This window comes from Balaenoptera borealis (genome assembly GCF_965194805.1).
Source record: "Balaenoptera borealis genome assembly, chromosome: 1".
Classification (NCBI taxonomy): domain Eukaryota; kingdom Metazoa; phylum Chordata; class Mammalia; order Artiodactyla; family Balaenopteridae; genus Balaenoptera; species Balaenoptera borealis.
Window position 1 is genome coordinate 18,037,660 of NC_138860.1, and position 25,769 is coordinate 18,063,428.

At 38.9% G+C, this 25,769-nt stretch overlaps 1 protein-coding gene across 1 annotated transcript in view; it reads left to right on the forward strand.

Moving 5' to 3' along the window:
* The first annotated feature begins 21,385 nt into the window (after window positions 1–21,385).
* Window positions 21,386–25,769, forward strand: part of LYPLAL1 (lysophospholipase like 1) — a 37,018-nt gene continuing 32,634 nt past the window's right edge. Inside the window, exon 1 of the mRNA XM_082395434.1 lies at window positions 21,386–21,680. Coding sequence (XP_082251560.1) covers window positions 21,398–21,680 — 283 coding nt within the window. The 5' untranslated portion in view covers window positions 21,386–21,397. The remainder of the gene's footprint in view (window positions 21,681–25,769) is intronic.

Sequence of the window (25,769 nt, forward strand, 5' to 3'; positions counted from 1 at the left end):
GATACGTCTTTCTGATGCAGCTTCCTGATGCTCTGCTCGCTCCCAATAAGAAATGAGGAACTTTATCTCAGTAGTCAGGAGAAGAGGTCAGTTTAAAAGGGAACTATGGGGCTTCCCTGGTGGCACAGTGGTTGATAGTCTGCCTGCCAATGCAGGGGACACGGGTTCGAGCCCTGGTCTGGGAAGATCCCACATGCCGTGGAGCAACTGGGCCCATGAGCCACAATTACTGAGCCTGCGCGTCTGGAGCCTGTGCTCCACGACAAGAGAGGCCGCGACAGTGAGAGGCCTGTGCACTGCAATGAAGAGTGGCCCCCACTTGCCACAACTGGAGAAAGCCCTCGCACAGAAACGAAGACCCAACACAGCCATAAATAAATAAATAAATAAATAAATTTATTTTAAAAAAAAAAAAAAAAAAGGGAACTATGACCCAGACCTACCTGTGTTAGTGAGACGGACACACAGTTCAAGTCATCAAGCACATTCTGAATGTCTGCTACATGCCAGGCATAATGCTAGTCTCTTATGGGAGAATTTCCTACAAGTCATATGGAAGAGTATCTCATAGGGCAAAGAGTCATGGGAATATGACAGATCCTGGTCACTAGATCTGGTGAACAAACTCAGGAAAAAACATAAAGTAGATCATTCTTCAGAGGGATGACCTTGAACACTGATTAAAGTCCCATGGTAAGGTTAATAAAAAAAGAAAAAAGGATTTTCTTTCCCTCAACAAGGTAGGATAACTTTTCAAAGCAAATCCTAATTATAAAATTGACAAAAGGAAAAGATCTTTCAAAAAATATGCACCAAAAGTAGCTTTCAGCAGGAATATTTCAGTGTAACTCATCACACATTTAAAATGAAATGTGAGTTATTCACTATCAAGAAAGTTCAAAGCCCTTCAACTGAATTTGTTTGACCTGTTTGACAGCAAAATAAATTCGATGGGTGGTCTGGTTCAGGCACCTGTCCAAGTCCAATCACATTACATTTTCGTAGCATCGACACTTAAGAGCTCTATCCCTGTTGCATCAACAACAGTGCGTGGGAACATCTCCCAAACTCATGGCAACCAACATGTTATACAAACACATTTGCTTCATGAGCTAGACTCTGTTGTTTTCCAGAAAACACAAACTCAGCAAATGAAGAAGGGATTCGCATGTTACAACTCAAAGCTCTACCACTTGAAATACACCACATGGACTTTGGGAGTGAGGATTCATCTCATGAATAGTCAGGATACTTTGCAAAAGCATGAACATCCTTTTCCAGCTCAAATGGCAGAGAAGAAGCTAAAATGCAAGTTTTCTAACTTTTAAACCAGTATATTTTCCATTACACAGGACGCTTCTCAGTTCAATTTTCCATATCACTGAAGTCTGGAATAGAGTTATTGAATATCCACAACTTTTTTCCCTCTCTTTAATATTTAAGGTGTGGCCAATAGGTCATATTACCTAGATTTGGGCGCACAACTCTGCCATTAACTCGCTGTACTGAACAAATCACCTAACTTCATGCAAGTCCATTTTTCTAGCCTACAACTATATTGACTAAATTGAAGGGGCTTTGAAAGAATTTTAAGAGGAGTCTTACAAACTATAAGCACCATGCAAGTATGTTTGTATTAATAACAATAATCTCCCTGAGGTTGAGGATTATATACACATTTGTTCAACTAAAGTACCTTGTGTAGAGTAGTAACAGTAACTGAACATTATTAAATACTTGCTATGTGTCAGGCACTGTTCTAAATACTTTACTTGTATAAACTGATGGAATCTTTACCACAAGCCTACAAAGGAGTTCTTCTTCTTCTTTTCATTCTGCATGTATAATATCTGAGCCTCAGAGAGATAAATGGGGAAACTGAGATTCCAGCCCCAGAATCCCTATTTCATGACCACTAATGCATAAGGTGTACATTATAATTAATAGCACTGGACCAGTGGCCAGCAAACCTGCACTGTTTCTGCTTTAGGGACCTCCTAGCCAGAGCAAAACACCTGCTAAACTCACTGATGAGCAATGTGTTCTTTCACAAGTCTGTGAATCCTGCATCACCCGCCAACCTCACTGACATGCATTGAGTCTCAAGGAGAAAACACATTTTACACAAGTGTAACGGGCTGTCAACAATATTTGTTAAGAAACAAATGATAGCCTTGCATAGATAGCTAGACTAGTTTGCTCCTCTCTCTTATTTTCCCCTTCTTTGGTCTAGACTAGTATGTAGTGAATTAGGTTTAGCTATCAGAGTAGAAGCTGTTGTTTATGTGCCCATGTATGGAAGAGTCAGGAGACCTTAGAAGACTTAACACAAGGTCAAAGATCTTGCTGTGGGTCTATCCAATAATTCTATCATGGAACATGCAAGGCCCAAGGGATGGCTCCATTGCCGGATCACTTCCTGTGCTATATCCTGAGGCCTCCACATTTTTGGCTTCTCATCCTAGCAGACCTTCTCCTCTACAGCTGCTCTGGCTGACCACTTTTAAGATGTGAAATGGTGCAAGCCTGAGACATTATTATTACCACTTATAGTGGATTGAATATTATCCCCCCAAAATTAACATCTATCCAAAACTTCAGAATATTACTTTACTTGGAAATAGGGTCTTTACACATGTAACTAGTTAAGGATCTTGAGATAAAATCCTCCTGGATTTCGGGTACCCACTAAATCCAATGACCAGGGTCCTTATGAAAGAAAGGAAAGGGAGACTTGGGCACGGAAGACACCTAGACACGGAGACAAAGAAACAGAAACGAAGGCCACGTGAAGACAGAGGCAGAGACTGAAGAGCCTCAGTGCAAGCCAAGAAACACCAAGGATGGTTAGGAGCTACCAGATGCTGGAAGAATCAGGGAAGAATGATTCCCTAGAGCCTTAGGAGGGAGAATAACCCTGCTGACACTCTGATTTCAGACCTTAGGTCTTCAGAACTGTGAGAGAAAAAACTTCTGCCTTTTTAAGCAATTCAGTTTGTGGTAATTTCTTACAATGGCCCTAGGGAACTAATACACCACTTATTTGCTTATTCTATAAAGAATTAGAAAAGGTCTTTCAATGGGTTTAGAATTCACTGAAGAATCAGAGATTTTGACTCTAGAACTAAATTAAAAATTCTGTAAATCACACTCTATGTGGGGAGAAGATTCTATTAATCACACTCTACGTGGAGAAAACAGAAGTCATTACTGGCAACATTTATTTTCACTTCTGATGGTCCAATAATGAGAACAAAATCTACTTATAGTTGGGGGACTTTTTTCTCTTGTGTAGCATACTTCCATGCAATTACAAAATAGCATGTTATTAAAAGACCCAGTCTATTAAAAAAACCTTAAAGGAAATATTTTAGAAAAAAATGAATTCCAAAAATATAAGAAAATACTGTCATATTTCCGCCATCAAACAACCACTCCCAGAAATATTTTCATTACTCTTGGTTACTATTGATCTATCTAGCCCAGTTTTAAACCTATTATATAGTAAAGTTTATTTAAAATATTCATTAATCCACATTTTTCCATAACCAAAATAACTAGGGACTATCAAAGATGATGTTTTATAACCTATTTTAACTGGGCTCATTTACGCACTTTTGACTATTTTGTCCTAGATTATTATGCAAAGTGTAACATAGAAGAGACCCCAAATTTTAACTTCGGAGGAAAAAAAAAAAGCCTGTAAAAATTTTTATGCTTTTCACTCAAAGGTAGTGCTCCCAGCATGGTGCCCGCTACCCATGTGCAGCTGTGACTGAAAAAACTCAAGGTGTGATTAAACAGTCTTTTTCATATAATCCTCCCTTAAAGGTTTTTTAATTGGAACACAGCCACTATTAACAGAGCCTGTTCACCAGAAGTCTTTGCTCCAAGTGACGAAAGGAGCCACCCAACTTCTGACTCCTTCATGCCAGGCTGATGCTTGCTACTGCCGTCTCTCAACAGTGCACTGCTCTGTCACACGTCAGTTTTAATAAAGCAAATAACATGATGATAACTATGTTTACAAGCCTTTGACATTTGGTGGCTTCATAAGAACCTTATTTTTTCACAGCACAAACAAGAAGCACTGGGGCGGATCTTCTCGGGTGGAAAACTCTCCTGTGTACACATGCCCGCCTCTCCCCATCCCCACACAGCCCCCCTTTTCAGTTTCCCCATATCCTCAGCTGTAGGGTTATTTTCTGGTGTCCTAGCCCAAGAACTTGAGGACCATTTCAGTTCTTCCTTCTGTATGTTTCCTGCATCTAATTTGTCATCAAATCCTTTCACCGTTTTTTTTTTTTTTTTTTTCTTGGCCATTCTGTGCTGCTTGCGGGATCTTAGTTCCCTGACCAGGGATCAAACCCTCGGCAGTGAAAGCACCGAGTCCTATCCACTCGACCACCAGGGAATTCCCTCCTTTCACCTCTTAACAGAAGCTGCCTCCATTCATGTCATGGTTCCAGCTCCTATCACCTGAGCTTTCTCGAGGACACTCTTGGGCATGCACTCCTCCCCTCTGGAATCCCTTCCACAGTCTCCATCGAGCTAAATGTGCCTAAAACATCACTCTCTTCATGACATTCCCCGTCTCAATATTTTGTTATGGTTCCCAATTGTCCACTAGATTAGGTGCTAATCCCATAATGGGTTTTCAAACCCCGCTATAATGTAATTCAATTTATCTGTCGATCTGCCTTGTTCTTGTAAACTCCAGGACAGCGGTGTTCCCACTGCTTCCTTTCCAGCTGGACCTCCCCATTCTCTAGGCCTCATGATGACTCTTTCACCCTGTCCCCAGTTCTTCTTTAACGTTGGGCACAGAATGTCCACCCTCTTCCCCACCATTTAAACCCGACCCATTCTTGAAGATCCTGCTCGGTCTACTTCTTCAGGGAGTCTTCTCACACTACTATGCTCTACACAGTAATACTCCACCTCTGAAATAATTAACCCTCAAGGTCCTTTATTATACGTAGCTTCCTGTCCTTCCATCTCTCTCAGTCCCTCATTCTCACGAAATTGGCTCAGAGACCTTGTTGGGGACCTGCAGGCTTTATCTTCTCATTATTTTTCTGGTCTACCTGCCCTTTCTTAGCTTAATGCTGTCCCCACTTACCTTATACATTATTACATTCTCATCAATTCAATCAATAGTCCCATCTCACCTTGACCCTCTGCCTTGCCAACTCCAATACAAGATCATTAAATTGTTCATTTCTTCAGTGTCTTTTCAGTACCTACTGGTACAAATTTGATGATGACATAGACTAGCTCCTTTAAATTTTCTATATGGATTTATGGCTACTTAACAATTCTTCCCCAGTCTTACCCAGCTTCCTTTTCCTTTAAGCCTTTATAGATTTTCTTAAGTCCTTAATCTTTTTCCTATTCCTTTCATTCCTAGACAATGTCCATTACTATGTACAGTCGTGCCCGGCTTCACTATCCCCACACTAAGATTTGCCTATATTCTTTTCTAGTCTTAGAGGAAGAGCATCCCTACTCTGCCAGCCTCTCGCTTCCTTCCCCTTCCGTCTTCTTTGAGTTCTTGTTCAAGCCATTGTTCCAGTTCTCCCTCTCCTGGATTCTCTTGTCAATTTATAATATGCTCAAATCACCGCCATATTTTCAAATACCCCTTTTCTCAGCTCTGTCTCCTTCTTGACTTTACAAGTAAACTTTTTAAAGGCTGCACTTGCTGTGCTCACTTTTTTACTCCAGATTCCCAAACTGAGTCACAGCAACTGGATGCCTAGCCCCACTGCTCTACAGAAAATGCTCTCCAAAATGTACATACGTACATTAGAATACTATTCAACCACAAAAAAGAAGGAAAGCCTGCCATTTGAGACAACGTGGATGGACTTTCAAGGCATGACGCTAAGTGAAGTAAGTCAGACAGAGAAAGACAAACACTGTATAACCCCTCTTATATGTGGAATCTAAAAACAAACAAACTCATAGAAAAAGAGATCAGATTTGTGGTTACCAAGTTCCAGTTATAAGATAAATGAGTACTGGGGATGTAATATACAACATGATGACTATAGTTAACATCGCCGTGTGGTATATTTGAAAGTTGCAAAGGGAGTTAAATCCTAAAAGTTCTCACCGCAAGGAAAAAAAAATTTTTTTCTATTTCTCTATGGGATGATATATGTTAACTAAACTTATTGTGGTAATCATTTTACAATATATATGTCATTATTCTGTACACCTTAAACTTATACAGCGCTGTATGTCAATTCTCTCTCAATAAAACTGAAGAAAAAACCGTTGCTGGTCACCTCCCTCCTACCTACCAAATCCAATGGCCTCATTTCATTCTCATATAGCACCCACGGGTATTTACCTAAATAACTGTCTCAAAATAATTGTCGTCTTTGCTTTCATGACATTCCTCCATATTTCCTTCTACCTTCGTGATTCCTCCTGAGAGGTTTTCACTGATTTCTCTTCTTTGGCCTAGCCTTTAAATGTGGGTCTTTTCAAGAAAAATTATTCTTAGTTTCTCTTCCCTCCTACTACTAATTTTCTCTAAAAGTGATTTCTTCAATTCCTATGGTTTTATCTGATTCCTAGATACTGATGACTCCCAAAATTTACTTCCACCCTCAATCTAAGCTTTAGACCCCTATTTCCAACAGTCACCAACTTCTGCTGACACCTCAAATAACCTGGGAAAAGCCGAACTCACTATCTTTACTCTATACTTGCTCCTTCTTCTATATTTTTTACCTTTGTTAATAACTTCACCAGAACACTTGGAGACAGTCATTTTAGACTTTTTCTTTCATCTCCAAGTCCAGTGGGTAACCCAGTCCTAACCCATTCCAACTTCCCAATCTGCCCTCACCTCCATCCTGAAAACCACTACCTAAATTCAGGTAATCCTTGTCTCTCTCTCATCTGTTGAAAAAGACTTCTAATGAGTCCCTCCCCATAGCCTCTTTCAATCTACCCAATATATTGTCCCTTAAGTTATTTCTCTGTTGCCAGAGCTAGCTTGTTACATACATGACCATGTCACTCCTTTATTTAAAAAGAAGAATCAACTCAGATCTGAGATATATTTCTAAAAGCTAGCTTGTCCTTTGTGTCTTCCCAAGGTAAAATATGGTCTACACATAAAGGCTGGTTGAGAAGACCAGTGTATAACTTTGGCCCATGTGGTTTTTACTTGAGAGATGCTTCCTATTTTCTTCTGTTGCTCAAAGTACCAGGTGACATCTGTGAAACCATTTCTTCCTCTTTCCAGATGCAGTTCGCTCTGCTCCAAAATGGGTTTCTCCATGTCAGTGGTGACATCCCATCTTCATTTGCCTGCTGTTGCAGTGTCCTTGTACTTCAGGGAAACCATGGTTAAATGATGGAATGTGGGCTTCAGTGACCTTTCTTAAAGATGTCTCATTTATTTCTATAGAATAGTCTTTCCACTTGGCATAAAAATTAATGTCACTTATATAAGTACTTGCTGAAATTGAAATGCCCAGTGTGCTGGCTTTCCATCTAGAATAAGATTATGATTAGGATCAAAAGGACTCACCTAATTGAAGATGGCTCTGGATTTTTTAGATTATTTTAGAAGATTTCCTATTGTTATTTTGCATTTTACATGTGCAAACAAAGCTATGACGCCAATTAAAGCTACTTCCGGTTTACTCTGACTACACATGAAGGTGCTTATTTGCTCTCAGTGCCAGCCTGGGCATTAACCAAGCCTTGATGCATGAATCTCCCTGTCCCCACCACCAACAGCTGTGGCTGGGAGAATTTAAGCATATTTTTCAAGCCTTGTATAGGATTTGTAAAGGTTCTTCTACTCTACCTCCCAATGTAAAGCATTACTTCACAGAAGACTGAAAGCCTGATTTTATGTTGATTTTGAAGCCTTTCACACAACATAAATATAAAAAGCTTTATCTGAGTTTACTTGTACTGTCTCACTCAAGACGGATCTTAAAAATGCTTTAAGAATCTCCCCCTTACTCGTCACGTGTTAGGGTGTGTGTGAGAGCAGGAAAGAAAAAGCCAAGGATTAAGTTTGTTTATCTTAAAATTTTTAGCTTGTCGTCAATCATTTCATTTTAATGTGCTACATCATGCTACAGTAATTGTTTTAACCCGTTTCCTGCTGGCCATACCAAACCTTCTGTGAAATCAATTTAAAGTTTTTCTTTTGAAATTTTTCTCCAGAAAATAAGGGAAATAAAGATTTGAAGTGATTATACAAATAATTACAGCAAAATCCAACTATTTAAGTAGAGTCTGAACATATTTTTCACTACTGGCTCACAATTTTTAGCATATTTGTCATGCAAGGCACTGGGCTATATATATTTTGCAGCATATAAAAACACCTAGATTAAATGCGTCAATCAGTTCATCAACTAATTAATTAACTTCCTGCTTCACTTTTTCTCTAATTACATAGCTGTTAATATTTGTTTAGGAGAGCCAAACATGATATAATCATTTTCATAAGCTATTATTCCATGTTATAGAAGTTCTGTGATACAAAAATCACACAATTATCGTAACCTTTAAAAAAAAACACAACCCTTCCCCCATACAAAAGAAAAGTTATAAATTTAGGCCAATATAAACTTGTCAGAGTTCTCCCTCTCAATTTCATACCAGGGCGTGGTGCTACACAGCTGGGGAGCTGAGCTAATAAGTGTTAAAAAATGAAAAATGCTGCTTTATGCCATCACATAAACTGGCGAAAATAATACTTTTACCTCAACCCCATTTTTGACAAACAAATGCCAAAATGTAGATGCTGTAAGAATGAAACTTTATGGTATTAGACTCGTGGGACAAACGGGTCTTGTGGGATTTTCTTTTTATTGAATACTATATGTAATAAGAAGTGGCATAACATTTATAAAATCTAATCACTTTTTGTTCCTTTCTGAACCTCAAAGCAGTCATTTCCAGAAAAGCTGTTGGAAACACTGCCTAATGATCTATTTATCCAGTAGTGAAACAGGATTATACCTTTTACAAGGAGACTGAGCTTTCCCTAACAATATAAATACTGTAATATGAAGGCACACTTTGAAGATTTTGAGGAATACCATGCTCAACAAACATTTATCGAACAACTACAACAGAATTCAGAGTGAGGCTAAGTGCTCTCATGTAATTTACATTCAATACTGAAATCAGGATCCAGCTGATTTTCTTGGGTTGCTATGTTTCCTATCTGATGGCCATTCACTCATTCTCACTTACTCACCATTCATCCAGCACTCAATCTGCAAACTTCTAGTGCAGGTTTACCATGTCCAAGTCACATAGGCCTACTAAGTCATGAGAATTTCACCATTATAGCAAGATGGCCCAAACTGATCATGAGGAGAAATCCCTTCATTCAGGGGCTAGGAATCAACCTGATGGAGCCAGAACAACGTAAGCAAGGAAAGAGAGCCAAGAGCGTACACTGTTAGGGTACATTCCTTCCCCACAGAGAAACACTGAACTTCAGTGAAGAGAGGAGACAGAGCAGCTCACAACCCTCTCCTAAGGCTTCTAGGTGTTGTTAGGGTCCAGTGGCTGGGAATTTCCGATTATATTTAAAGAACTGTGATTGTCTATTCTATACATGCCTTCCCTGATTTTCCATAGCTAGAAATATATTCTCTTTCCTCCGAACTTATTAAAATTGTATCTGTAACCTTCTTATAGAAGTTACTAGTATGTATCTTACATCATAGATATGTATACCTCTTGTCTCCCTACAAAATGTAAACTCCTAAGGGTAGGACCAAAGTCTGATGTATCTTTCATTCACCAACAGTATTTAGCATGGTGCATTTTGAATAGTCTGTCATTTGGTTGAATAAATGTCCTCAATGGAGTCAAACAATACAGAATCTAATACTCACAGCATCAGATAACACTTATTGCAGTAGTAAATAAAGACAAAAACATAAATACTAATTGAGAAATCTAAAAAGCATGCCTAATATTTGGGAGAAATACCATTTAGGCAGTCTAAATCATGTGCCGATCAATAAGTGATAGGAGAAATGAGGGAACTCTGATTACAGTTTTTAAAATGTGGAATTACATGAAGAAGCCACTGAAAAGTGACTTTTCCCAAATTCCCCAAAGTATTTGAATATATTTTATAGGACACAATCGAAGACTACAGTTACATGAGCAGAGACATATTACCATTTTTATGTTCCATAATTTAATAAAATGCATCACTGGAGTATTTTCCTCACAAACAAATGCAAATTCTGCAAATGGCAGATGGTTTCCAGGAACAAATCTATTCCCCCCATCACTATTATTAATCTCAGTGTTACTACTACTGAGTTACTACTCAGTTTACCATTACATACGCTGAAATTGGTAAAAACAAGAAGGATTTTGGTTCATTGTAGTAGGTTCTAACTATTAAGCAGATGGCTTTAAAATGTATTTTTTTTCTCATCACCCTGCTTTATACTCTGAGCTACAGAGAGGAACCATGAGTTCTTTAAGAATATAGATTTGTCAGTTATCTTTGTTTTAGTGCACCGGATACAGCTGGCAATCTACCAGTGCTATTGACATTTTGTCTAACTTGGCTAAGTAATTTCACTCCGGAAGAGAGGATTATTTTAAATAGATAGATAGGTGTGACTATCTATATATATGTTATTCTAAGACTCGGAATGTTCACATTGGGGAAGTGGTGAACACCAGAAAACTTTAAATTAACATGAGACATATGGATATGTGAGAAATCACTGATTTTATATCCCTTACTATGAGATTCTTTTCCTCCACTCGAATTCAAATGATGACCATCACAATACAACTTCACTGGACTAGGCACAAAATAACCAAAAGGCTTAAGTGAGCTTAAGTAAATCAACAGCAAAATAGCGAGGCATGACAAAAACACTCTTAGGGGTGCAATAAAGCACTCTTTTCAAACAGTGTGGGAGGTGGGCAAGACACTTCAGAAGAACAGCTTGGACTACAGCCATGTGGCATGTGGTGACATCTTTTGAGGAAAGGATTTAGTCAACCACAGGTCAAGAAAGGAAATAATTATAAACAGTGACAATCTCGGAGAACAACAGCCACAGCCACAAATTAAAGTTCACTCTTCAAAGGACTTCATATTAAGCTTCAGATCCCAAAATAATTGGCATGATTAGCATAACCTTTGAATATAAAGAACAACCTTTTTTCTAACCTGTGATATGGACCACTACAGAAAAGGAAAAAAAAAGAAATAGCTGTTTCTTGTTTCTTTACAGTATCTGTGTGCCTTTTTTTTTTCCTTTTTTTTTTTTTTTTAACTCATATGATCTTTTAAATGAAATCCTTAGAGAAGCTTCTTGGATTGTCCCTATTGAAAATGTCTTAGAGATGCGTGGAACACAGTTAAGAAATGGTTGCTGTTGAGTACAAAGAGTCTGACTGAACTTTTAATACCGCATGTTCTATTTTTCTTCTCTTCTTTTCCTTACTCAGAAATGAACAAGCCCCTGAATGATGCGATGAGGGAAACTTGGTGCTTTCCACAATGCACAACTTGTAGGAAAACCTGCATGTACCTTGTGTTTATGACCAGAGCCATGGGTGATAATGAAATAATCAAGAGATTTCATTTGCAGTGCATTTTTATGTTTTCTGGAAGTTTGTTTTAAGACAAGGAACATATTTATTGATAGTTCAACCTTTTCATTGGTCTAATGAATGGCTTAAAGACAATGATGAGACTTGAGTCTGTGTGTGCGTGTATTGAAGAAAACATGGAATTTACCTTCTCTACTCCCATTCTAGTATGTTCTCCCTGAATAAGCAACAAATTGGTGGTAGCTATTACCCCAAGTGGTTTCCAGATGTTAACCACGTGACTGAACAGAACTATTCTCTGACAAGAGAGGCAAGTGATGGGAATTGTTAGTATATGTGATGATTTTAATAACCATTAAGCACACTTTTTTGTCTATTAACTCCACCTGCACAATGTAAAAAACCTACATAAATGGGATACTTTTTGTGGGAAAGAGGAAGATTTAAATCTATATAACATATGTGAATCTTTCTTTTTTTAAAACAAAAAATAAACTAACTTAATGAAAGCTGGTTATTATTTATCTTTTAATGTTTTAAACTTTTTTAAGACTAAATTTTGTGCTTATGCTCTATAGAAAGGGATGTACATTCTTACAGTCTATGTTAAGATATGACAAGCCCTTTTGATGTCTTATTACATAGTCTAGGTAAAAATCTGCTTTTAAATTGTTTTCAGTTAACATTGAACACTGATGCACTTTCTATTTTTTTGTTAAGAAAAATAAATAATTCACACTTTTGCAAGTGAAGGTATGTACTTTTTCTGGCTTTCGTTAAATTATACTATTGGAAGCAAGTGCCAGCAGACATCGTGGGTGGCATTTCTCACTGAGACGCAAGACATGAATCAATATTTTTATTAGAGTCAACCCACTTGTCTTCATAAACAAAATATTGTTAATGTTTTTCCATTTAGACTTCAATGCTGGTAAGAAGAACATACAAATTGTTAGAAGAAAGAAATAAACTACTCGGATAAACAGTTTTTCAAAGACCATCACTGGTACAAATTGAAGCAAGAAGTTGAGTTTTTTGCCAATGGAATTTCCAAAAGCTAATGTTTAGTGAGTTTTTTAAAAATGTAAATTATTGAATAGATTGTTTATTTCTCTCTTGTACTTTTACTATTGACACAGATGTAGTGAATGATATTTTTTGAACGTCCTTTGGCTATTACACATTCTATAACAACCGCGTAAATATAAACTAGTGGGGAGTATGGGAGAAAAAAGTAAATGACAATTCTTTCTCCACACATGTGCACGCACACACACACAAATACACACCTGCAGCCTGCCTTCAAGTGAGAGAATCATTGTAAAGTTTGTAGCATGGTGGCAACATTAAATGGAAGCTCTTTACTTTTGTTGGTATTGTTTTTTAGGGCCAGAGTAGGGGAGTGGGAAGTGGGAAAGACAGAAAAGTAAACGGTCAAATGTGCATATGCAGTGTTTGTAATGGCCATGCGTGCTGGAGGAACAGGTAAGAGGGGCATTTGGGCTCAATAAAGACTAGACAAAGGAAGAGAAGATAGATTTGAGATTTGAAGAATGAATAGGTTAGTAAAGGAGGGGAGAGCTATGCCTGGCTGAGAGATCAGAATGGGCAAGGGCAAAGGCAAAGGGGCCCAGGGTGGCACAGCACATTGGGAGAACTCTTGCTGTTCAACATCATGAAAAGAGTAGAACAGATTGGCTGTCTCCAGAAATAAACAGGAAAAATAAAGAGGTATGTTCCTGAAGAGTGTTTTGAAAATTGCTTTGTAAAATCAACATTTACATCTGATGTAAAAGCACCTAAAAAAAGGACTGTGAAGAATCCTTTTATTGTCTAGGCACTGGGACTGCAAAGATGGAAAAAATCCAATCTGCCTTCAGAAAGGTCAACGAAATAGATACTCACTGAAATATAAATTATGCCATATTTAATTTGTCTTGTATATATAGACTTCGAGATGTATATCATGCTTTCTTAAAGTGAGGCACTCCCATAAAAATGACCTCATTTCCTTGTTCTTGCCATGCTCAGATCTGCAAGTATGATCTTCAGGAAAAGCGTTTTCTAAGTAGGGTGACTTGACCCCAAGAGTGTACAAGACAGTCCTTTGGAATGTGGAAAGAAGATATTAAAACCTGTTTACATCTTATTTTTATCCCAAGCTTTTAAATGTCTACTTTTATTTATGTTTTGTGTACATAGAATGTATTACTAAATAATGCATTCACATAACTTATAAGTAAATAAATATACATAAACAAGAGATGTGCTAAAGACTTTTTAGTGATAGGGCATATATAACAGAAAAATTCTGGAGACGAACTCTATAGAAGTTAATTATTTTTCTCCTACCAATTAAGCTGGATGATACGGTCGCTAGCACCAGGTGGAGAGTGCTGCTTTGGTTTAGCTGAAGATACAAAGCACGGGGCTTCTCATAAGCTTTGTTTGCTGGGAATCAGAATGATGTTGTCACCATTCATCTTATATGTTGTTGCTTTCAAAACTATAAAACTGTGGAGCAAGGTAGTCACACCTGAGGTCCCTATATTTCTAGGAAGTCCTTTGGTGGATTCAGAAAACCCCCAAAGTGCACTGGGGTGTGTGTGTGTGTGTGTGTGTGTGTCTCCCTTTCACTTGAAATGGCCCATAACTTTAAGCTGAATCTTAAGGAGACCATGACCAGCCCCTACCCAACACCACCAACAATTTAATAGACTTGTCACAGGACAAAATCTTATCTTCGTGGGTTGGCTGACCTGTGTGCTCCAATCACATATGCCACATTTTAAGGAACCAGCCTTCCTGGATTATGGCTCACTCCTTGTTCTTATGACCTATTTCTTCTTCTCATTCAGGGTTACGTCCTAGTTTTGTTTTATTCCCACTACACAATCTCTTGACAATGCGCTCTCTGATTTTCAAAAAATTCTGCTTCCCAAGTGAAGCCAGAACCGGCCCTAATATTGTGATCCTGGCTCTGCCCTTGTCTGGTTTTCTCCAAGTTTTGGCCTGTCCACCTCTCTGGCTCTTCCTGGCTACTGCCAACACGACCAATGACAGGTAGCTGTCTGAAGGGGTGTAGAGTTTCACTCTTCCTTCATGCTTTTCCTTCAAAATATAACTCAGTTAAAAGCATAATTCAATTCCAACAAGTAATATTTACGATTCCATTCTAGGCATCTCAGGAAGATACAAAAATACGTAAAATAGGTCCTGCAAGTAAAATAGGTCTTGCACTTAAGGAAACTACAGTTTAGTAGATTACAGGGATAGCAGGAGAAGTATTTAAACTTAGGTTTCATACCTCAAAGCCACTGCACCTTCCACCATACAACACTGACAATTTTGTCCAAACCAGGTGGGAATTGTGTGTGGGTTTGTAGATTTTCAACACTGTTTAATACAAACATTTCTTTTCACTTATATTATTTTATTCTCTTAAGCTCTGTGAAGGCAAATGAAACAAATGTATACAAATGAAAATATGTAATGAGTGCCAAATTAATGTTCTGAATTATCACTGCCTTAAACTCCTGTTTTGTCCCTTGCATCTATTTATCTATTGTGATAGTAGCACATAACATGGAATTTATCATCTTAACCATTTTTAAGTGTACAGTTCAGAAGTGCTTAGTCACATTGTTGTGAAACAGATCTCCAGAACTTTCTCATCTTTTAAATCTGAAGCTCTATCTGAAATCCTATACTCATTAAACAGCAATTCTTCTTTTCCCTCCTGCCTCAGCCCCTGGTAACCACCATCCTACTTTCTGTTTCTATGAATTTGACTACTCTAGACACCTCGTATAGGTGGAATCATACAGTATGTGTCCTCTTGTGAATGGCTTATTTCACTCACCATAATGTCCTCAAGTTTCCCTCATGCTGTAGCATGTGACAGGATTTCCTTCCTTTTTAAGGCTGAATAATATTCCATTGTATCATATACCTCACTCTATCCACTCATCTCTTGATGGACGTTTGGGCTGCTTCCATCTCTTGACTATTTTGAATAGTACTGCTATAAACATAGGAGTGCAAATATCTCTTCAAGACCCTGCTTTCAGTTATTTTGAATATATTCGCTCGCATCCATTTTTAACCTATACAAAGAAAATTTTCTCCTAAAGACTTACATTTTGCCAGCATTTTATAAAAAATTCTCTGAAAGTATAATTAGAAAAGGAATGGTATTTGCCTTTAGAATATGAATTAAGGAGAATTTACAGTTTCTGTATTTTCTTAATGAAATACAGAGATGACAATAGAAAATCCATTGTCATACCTTTATGTAAAATATTTTCCATTGGTCAATAATACAGACAGATAGATAGATAGGCAGAAAATAGTCCACTTCAGAATAAATTGCACTTACTTTCTAAATTGCAAAGATTGATTCATATGATCTGATTGTCTTCTTAAAAGATCTTTTTTAATTCTTTTTTTTCCTGGCTTTTAGAAACCATCAGGAAGAGAGTAGAAAGAGAGTAAAGGTACTAAAATCAGCCACACAAGAAAGGAGGAGAATTATATTTGCTGATATTTCTGATACTACTAAATAAAAGTTTGTACAGTACAATTAAGAGTTTTGAGCCGAGCATAATTAAATATCAGAGATATACTTATAAAAGTGGCATGTGTCACAAAGTTAAACTCCTTCATGATCTTAGAATCATAGAACTTGAGAGCTTATCAAGCCCTACTCCCTGATTTCACAGTTGGATAAACTGGTTCAAAGAGACTAATGGTCTGTTTAATGTTGCATAGCTTGTTACTCCTGAAGCTGGAACATCATTTCAGTATTCTGCTCACTGCGTGCTATTATGCCATTATGCTATTATGATTACATATATATTTCATCTGCTCTTAAACGAACGTAGCAGGACATAGATATTCAGACTGTATTAATAGGGAAATTACTCTTTTTGCTTTGCTTTTCTTTTTTTTTTTTTTAAATATGTGTATGGAATGCATCATCTTCCCCTCAGCCTATGGGATGGTTTGAAGATTGAGACTTCCCTGCCCTCAAGGAAACAAGATCTGGTTAGGCGTTGCTAATACCTCTTGCTCTGAATTTGAAGAGCCATCAAGATCTGTTATAGAAGAGCAAAGAATGGATTCTAGATATTCCAAGATCAATGGAGGGATTCTCATGAGGGATGTGAGGACATAGAGGAAGTTGACTAGGAAGCGTTTCCAGAAAGTATCAATAGCTTAGGAATATGAGAACTGGTCATGGGAAGTGCTCAAAAGGGAGGTGATCCCTTTCCTAAAGAAAAGTCATGTCACAAGGCAAACAACATTGTTGCAGTTTCCAGTCACATACACCGACCACCCAGCCTACGTCTGAGGCAGAAACTTCCACCGTCCTCAAGCAAGTCCTGTACACTGCTTTGGTGTGAATCACTCTGCTACAGTCCAGCAGGAGTGACAAGTGCCCATGCTCCAAGATTGTATTTAGTCCGTATCTGAGTAACTCATGTGGCATGCCCCCATGCTGCCTCAGCCTAGCTCACAATACCCCAGGTGACCCATCTGCTGTGAAATGGCCCTATGTCTGCCATGCATATCTAGTAGGAGTAGTGGTTTAAAAAAGGAGGATTCCCCACATCTGTATTTAGCAGGACTGAACGGAAAAAACTTAAGGTCCCTAGAACTGAGGAAATGGCTATACTAAAGTTTATAATCTCATATAGCCATTCATTTCTAAAAAGTTCATTCTTATTGTTTAATAAGAATTCAGGACCTTTAAGTATTTTCTAATTTTTCTTTCATAAATGGATAAGGGGAAAGTATAAAGGAACTTACTTTGTGAGTTTATAAAATTTTAAGTATTACCTAACACTGAGATATTTTGTCCAATGTGTACGTACTGTTAATGTATATGTGTTTCTCTCTTTGCATAATGCAACAGATAAAAACCCACCAACTCAAAGAGGGTAAGATTTGATGCTCAAGAATGAGGAAAACAACAAATGCACAAACTGTGTATTGTCTGATGACTAAAGTGATTCCAATTAACTGTGATCATTTGAAAGTACCAAATATACTACTCTAAATGGCTTATCTTACAATCATCTTTCTGAAGCCAATAAGTGTGTCCTAAAGGATTTCTAAACACACAGTGTCACAGCAAACTAAACTCTCACCTTACCATTTATCTTTAGATCCCAATAGATATTGAAACACTACAAAAAGGGAGGGTTTTTGTTTTTGTTTGTTTGTTGCTTTTATTTTATTTACTTGTTTTTCTGAGGTTAAACACTGAAGTTACCAAAAGGGAGTGCATCAATAAGGGGCATATGGATTGGCTGAAAGGAAACGAGTAAAAAACAAAAAAATTAAGAGATACACAAAGAGTAAAAGAATGTATGAAGAAAAATCTTCCAGGGATAACTCTTCCTCCAAGTTCAAAAGGGCAAAAGATCCACCAGAAAAGAAGCAAACAACCATCCTGGGACTTAATTACATTGCAAAGTAATGCATGAAAGGAACATGAAAGTTACAAAACAAAGTTACATGAAAGGAACAAAACATTTTTGTTCAATAGTTTGCCTACCAGCTGGCACTTCTAAATACAGTAATCTAAAACCTTCTGTTTGTTCTATGAATAAAGATGAAAGAAATAGCAACAATAGCTAAGCATTGAAATCACTGGAAATAAAAGAGTATTGTGATTAGGTTTATAAGACTCTGGCTTATTCCAATAATGATCCTGAATGTGGGAAGGCTCAAGTTCTAGGTGAAACTCAGAATCCCAGCATTCAGGTACTGCTTATCTACCCGCTCAAAGTGATGCCCATTCAAGGTGAACTGGTGCTCATTCAAGGTGGAGGAGCAAACCAGGAATTAAAACCAGGAGACTTGGGGATAATCTGAAGAAACACAGAACTCCTAATCCATAGAGACTCTAAAGGGCTACAATCTAAATCCCAGAAGCATGTTTTTTCCTAAAATAGAATAGTTGGAACATACCCTAATTTTTGTGAGCTACTGTGTAAATGTGTGTGACTGGACTTTGGCGTCAGATAGAACCAATATACAAATCAAGGCTCTACAAATGACTGGCAGTATGAGCTTGTGCCAAGTTCTTTACCCCTCTGAGCCTCATTGGTAAAAACAGATAGTAATAGTGCAGTTTTCTTACCGACCAGGGTTCTTGGCCTCCTTAATCAATAGGAATTGATAAGAGACCAGACAAGAAATTCAGGCAAGGCTTTACTGGGGTCCCTGCTGCAGCCGCAGGGAGCAAGAACAAGCAACACGTCCCCCTGCTTGCTCCCTGGAGGTGGGGGAGAGCTAGTTCCTTATATGGGGTGAGGGGAGGGATGTGTCCAAGGGTCAGGCCGGAGGGGTGCCTTAGATGGTCTGCCCACACCTTTGGTGGTGCTGTGTGCAGGGGCATGTGCAGTCCCCTGATTTTGCTCCTGGCTCTTCAGAAGCGGCAATCGGGTTTTTGGTCTTTTTGTATCTTGTTCATTATTTGCCCCAACTGCGCATGCATGCAGTTATTTTTAGTCCCTTATAGTTTGTTTGTATTTTGTAGGAGACGTCTGTCCAGGTGCAAGTACTGCAGCAAAGGGTCCCAGGTTCCAGCCTGTCTCAGTTTTATGGGAATTTACTTATGATACCTAGTTAAGTCCCAATGTTTTACTGTTTTTTACTATTATTATTTTACTATTATTAGCAATAATAATCATAATAATTATGTTTCTGATTTTTTTGCCATTTCAAAAGCATGGGGTAGTGCACAGAAAAGTTTTTCTGGAAGTAAATGGAGTTCTAAGAGTAGAACTCAAAGCCTTACCTGGCATATCTCCAGTGGTCACTCCTCCTATAGCACTGCCCTCTTCTCACCTGGCTCTTGAAAGTTATCGAGAATTCAAGTGGGGAAGGCAGATCTAGAGACAGAAGTAATTTTTTTTTTTTACTTGGAGTATAGCTGCTTTACAATGTTGTGTTAGTTTCTGCTATACAATGAAGTGAATCACCGATATGTATACATATATCCCCTCCCTCTTAGACCTCCCTCCCAACCCACCCCCCCATCCCACCCATCTAGGTCATCACAGAACACCAAGCTGAGCTTCCTGTGCTTTACAGCAGATTCCCACTAGCTACCTATTTTACACATGGTAGTGTATATATGTCAATCCTAATCTAGAAGCAATTTTTGAGAATTGTCTATCAGAGCTCAGCCCATCCCAGCCTGTCCTCCTTAATGACTTCATTCTCAGTACTCTCTGCTGAAGATCTAGAGGCTTGTGAAAGAAAACAAGAGTTCCTTTTTGATCTGGTTAACTAATGGCATGTAGGGCCATTCCCACGGACAGCATAGCTGATAGCATAGAGCTTATCTTGGCATCTGAAGATAAGCAGTTCAGTCACCTGGGAGTAGCATAATTACCTTGAACAAATAAAAGATAAGTTGCAATTGCTTAAATATGGAGCAGACTACAATGAATGGAAGGTTGGTGTTTAATGGCTCTTAAAGTTCCACTGGGTTGTTTGCTGAATTTTACATGAGGAGTGAGCCACCTGCTGGGACTGAAGCCCTCGGTATTAAAAGATGTCTATGATTAGGCCTTGATATAGAAAGCAATTCCTTTTTTTTTTTTTTTGGTACTTTAAAAATTGTGATAAAATATACATAACAAAAAATTTACCACTTTAACCATTTTTAAGTGTATAGTTTCAGTGGCATTAAGCACATTCACAATGTTGTATAACCATCACCATTTCCAGAAATTTTTCATCATCCCAAACAGAAACTCTGTACCCATTAAACAACAACTTTCCATCATCCCCCCCCCCGCCCCGCCCCGGCTTAAAGTCCTTGGTAACCACTATTCTACTCTACTCTGTCTTTAAGAATCTGTCTATCCTAGAGACCACGTATAGGTGGGATCATAAAATATTTGTCTTTTATGTCCAGTTTGTTTTCAAGGTTCATCTGTGTTGTAGCATGTATCAGAATTTCATTCCTTTTTAAGGCTGAATAATATTCCATTGTATGTGTATACCACATTTTCTTTTCCATCCACCCATCCATGGACACTTCGGTTGTTTCCACCTTTTAGCTATTGTGAATAATGCTGCTACCAACATTGGTGTGCAAGTGTCTGAGGCTGTGCTTCCATTTATTTTGTATGTATACCTAGAAGAAGCATTGCTAAATCATATGGTAATTCTGTTTAACTTTTTAAGGAACCGCCAAACTTTTCCACAGCTACTGCACCATTTTATATTCCCCTCAGCAATCTACAAGTGTTCCAACTTCTCCACAAACACTTATTTTGTTTTTTCAATAATGGCCACCTTCAGAAATAGAGACACAGAGGTAGAGAACAAATTATGGACACCAAGGGGGGAAAGTGGGGCAGGAGGGGATGAATTGGGAGACTGGGATTGACATAAATCCACTAATATGTATAAAATAGATAACTAATAAGACCCTACGGTATAAAAAATAAATAAAATTAAATTCAAAAATTTAAAAAAAAAGGCCACCTTAATAGGTATGAAATGGTACCTCTTTCAATCAGATTTTCCTAAGCAAACTATTTTTATAAACTACACGAAGATTTATCATTACATGGGTGTCTTATCCGGTATATAAAATGCTACAAATATCCTGTGTAAGTCTCACAGGAGAAGGTAAAATATGGTTATTATATGTTAAATTTTAAACATCATAACACCAATATTTCTCCAAATCAAAAGCAGTCCTGAGTTTTCGGACTGCAGCTGAAAATGCTACAGCAAAGAAGTATATCCGTGCCTTACCGAAGGGGTCACCTGTATGATACCAGTCTTGGCAAAACCAAAGCCTCAGAACAGCCTAAACTGCCTCAGACTTGACCCGGAGGCAGGACTGCGCAGCCCGGCCGCGCATGCGCCTCTCGAGGCGCGCCCCCTGGCAGCCTACGTGCGCGGGCCCGCGGGACAGCGTAGGGGCGGGGCTTGTGAATCTCTGGTCGTGGCGGCAGTCATGGCGGCTACGTCGGGTTCAGTTCGCCTGCAACGCTGCATGGTGTCGCCGGCTGGGAGGCACAGCGCCTCTCTGATCTTCCTGCACGGCTCAGGTGGACTACAGTTTTCCGTCCCGGTTACTGCAGCATGGGAAACGCCCCCCCCCACTCGGTTCCTCCAGTGTTGCCCTAGTGGGAGAAGCGCTGGCCCCAGTAGGGCGCGGTGGACTCGGAGAGGGTGACTGTCCCCTCGGTAGCCCCGCGTCTGTGGACACACGGGTCTGGTAACCTGTCCCCGGCCGTCCTCCCCACACCCCCCCGCCTTGTCTTCCTTTTTGCCTGTCTTGCAGCCACTGGCCCGCTGTTCTGGCCTTTGTGTCCCGTCATTCGGCCAGCCCTCTGTTTACATTCTCTCCATTGCAACCATTGCCACACATTCCCTCGCCCCATGTCTCTCCCCCAAATTTAAACAGAGCAAGTTAGAAAGGTAAGTCTTTTGCTAGAGGCAAATAACATTATCTAGTACTTTTCAGAGTCAGCTACTAGTGATTGGAATTTTCAACCGCAGTGGATTATTTATCTCCTTTCTGTGAGGGACCATGCCAGGGCTGGAGTGCCTTTCCCCCTTCACTCTTTCCTGCTTCCCCTTCCTCCTCCTTCCCCGCCCCCCCCTTTTCTTTAAGACTCCAAGATAACGCACAGAGTCAACTCTGAGTCCCAGGGACAGGTATTCTCCTTCCACTGCCTGCCTTTAGTGACGTGTTTAATTCTGTATAGCGTTTCTTACACTTACCTGTAGTTACTTCTGTCTTCCCCACTTCACTTCTTCCTCAAGACTAAGGACCCTTGTTTGAATCTTTGCATCCCTAGTGCGGCCCAGGGTAAGTTCTTGGGAAATGTTTTTTAAAGAAATGAAATGCAGCCTGTGTCCTCAGGGGGCCTACCTAAATTTAAAAACAATTCATTTAGTTTGACTCAGCAGTGGAGATCACAAGAGATCACAAGATGGTGCATGATTTACTGCCAAGTGAATTGTAAGGAAAAAAACTTTGGATAGGCATTATTAAGGCTTTTGGAAAATGAAGAGCTTGTTAGGGTTGCCAGAGGAAGTGGTCTTTGAGCTGGGACTTATGTAGGCTTAAAGAAGACAGTGATTGGATAGTGGAGAGGATTGTAAAGGTACAGGGTGGAAACCTGGAAATGGGCAGTTGTAGGAAATATTCTCATTTTAAAAATGAGTCTGCGTAGATTGAATAGTTTGTCCATGGTCACTTGGCTATTACTGTGAGTGGTGGTGGCGGCATTGGGATTTGAACCCAGATCTCTGACTCCAAAATCAGTGCTCTGGAGAGGTAAGTTGAAAAAACTCTGAACTAGGAGGTATCATTTTGGAAATAGGGAAGAAAAGGGCCAAAGATGTTTGAAGGGAAAGACTTGACTAATGAAATATACTTAGAAGATGAGGGGTCTAAGATGACAGCAATGCTTATAACTCGGAGACTAATGCTAATATTATTTGGGGCTCCAAGGGTGTTTATAAGCACCCAGAAATTCCCCCATACCACAGTCCTTTTAATAAATAAATAATTTCATAAAAAGTCTGAGACTTTTCTTCTTTTTTCCCTGGATAGCTTTGCTTAAAGTTACTATTCCTCACTCTTGTCAATTTCAAATTACTGACATTTTAAAATTTGTAACCATATGTCTCTGAAAGCCAGAGTTGTACGTATATATTTTTTCCCTCTGTGCTTTGAACGAAGACTTTATCCAAAGAATCCTGCCAGTTATGCAAGTATAATGTAGTTCCTGTGTATTTTGAGCTCCAACTTATTGGGAATATGATTTTACATTAGACAATAATATATGTGGTTATGTTATAGGATATGTTTGGCTTCTGGTTAATACAAATGTGGGCAAACCAATTTTAACAGTTTTACCATACTCTTGGAATAAGGTGCTGGCTTTTTAAAGAGCGGACTTTTTGAATGGATGGATGCATGTTGTTTTGTAGCATTTAGTTTTGCTTTTCAAGGTTGAAAAAGTATTTAGAGGCAGATTTTGTTTTTTTTTAAAAATCTTGAAAACTTGAGGTTCTCTTCTAGGCTGTGGCAGCCATAGAACATCATATAGGAACATAAGTTATATCTAGCCAACTTAATTTGAGTGTTTCCAACTACTAAAATACCAAAAGAGTACCTTCTTTAAGGATGATGAAAACAAATGATAGCTTAATTAGCTTTGCTCAGCTTCTCAGATAAATTCACTATTATACGCTCCATTAGGACACTGTGGTTCTTCTTTCAGTGGCATTCACCGTATTTGTAATTACGTAATTTAATGTCTGTATTCCACACTGAGCTCTAAGGTTCACACAGGCCCAAATCATGCATGACTTGCTTTCTCCCCATATAGTTAGTCTCAGCGAATTGACTGAGTTGGCTCTTACTAAATTCACCAGTAACCTCTGTGTTGCTAAATGTAATGGACATTTTTCAGTCATCATTTTATTTGAACTGTCAGCAGTATTCACCTTTCTTCTTGAAACACTCTCCTGGTTCTTTCTACCTGTGTATGTATTTTTCACACTCATTCTCCTCTCCCTGGCCATTAATGTTGGGCTTCCTCAAAATTCGGTCCTAGGGCCTCTTCTCTTCTCCCTCTACATTTTTCTCCTCAGGCTAAATTCCATACAAGCCCACAGATTCTATTTTTATCTCCGTTCATGTGACACAAATATGTGTCTCCATTTTAGATCCCCTTTGAGCTCTAGACCTGTTTATCCAACTGCCTAATAGTCATTCATGCATTAATCTATTCATTCAAGAAATACCTATTACATGGCCACTGTGCAAAGCACCGTTCTACGCTCTCAGCTCTTAAGAACCTGGATTTTGTCCTCCAGCTGGTTGTAGTTTACTCAAACCTTCACGTAGGACCTAGAGACATATATACACTACCAAATGTAAAATAGATAGCTAGTGGGAAGCAGCCGCATAGCACAGGGAGATCAGCTCGGTGCTTTGTGTCCACCTAGAGGGGTGGGATAGGGAGGGTGGGAGGGAGGGAGACGCAAGAGGGAAGAGATATGGGAACATATGTATATGTATAACTGATTCACTTTGTTATAAAGCAGAAACTAACACACCATTGTAAAACAATTATACTCCAATACAGATATTAAAAAAAAAAAAAAAAAAGAGGGGTGCTTCACACTCAGCATGTATAGACCTGCTGCTTCCTGTGTTTCCCGTCTTGGTGTATATAGCTCTGGCCAGAAACCTCGCCGTCACCCTTGAAACCCTTCATAATTGACCCCTCATAACTAATCTGCTGCCAGTTTCTTTTAATTTTATCTCCTAAATGTCTCTAGTATCTATTTCTGTATACTCCACTGCTGTCACTGTAGGCTAAGCATCTGTCATCTGAACAGCAGCCTCCTAACTATCCTTCCACACCTCTCTTTGTCCTCCTTCAGGTCTCTCTTCACATAGCTTCCAGAGTAATCCTTAGAAGCATGCCCCCTTTCTGCCCCCAAAAAACCTTCGTGGCTTCTCCATGCTCTCAGGCTTTGTCGGGATGTTAGGATCCATCCTGCATTCACTGCTTTTCGTCTCATTTTCTGCTTTTCACTTCTTCAGTGCCATACTGCTTCCTGTACAGCGTTTCAGCATTTGCCATATCCTGTCTGAGATGCTTTTCCTTGTGCACTTCAGTTTTTACCGTCCTGTAGATCGCAGTTCAAACCATTCAACAACTCTCTACTGGATGCCTAGTTTGTGTCAGCACTGTCCTAGGCATCAGATGAACAAGTAACTCACTGGCTGAAACACAAAAGGAACCTTGCCTTGTGGAGTTTATATTCTAGTGAAGTTATCCCTGAATCCTGAACTGGGTCAATTCTGAATCTAATAAACCCTTGAAGTGCAAAGTGTCTTACCTTTGCAGTGGTTACATTTGTCTTTCACATTTATTTATATGATTATTTGACTAATGTCTGTTTCTCACAATAAACTATACACTCCATGAGTATAGGAATTCTTTCTCCCCATCACCTTCCCATCACTGCCTCTCTAGCAGTAAGCACAGTGTCTGACACATTAGTAGGTATTCAGTAGATACTTTTTAAATTGCTGTCTTAATGAATTGATTGATTAAAAATTAGAGTTGTTAACTTGAAAATTTTCTCTTTAGGACCACATAAAA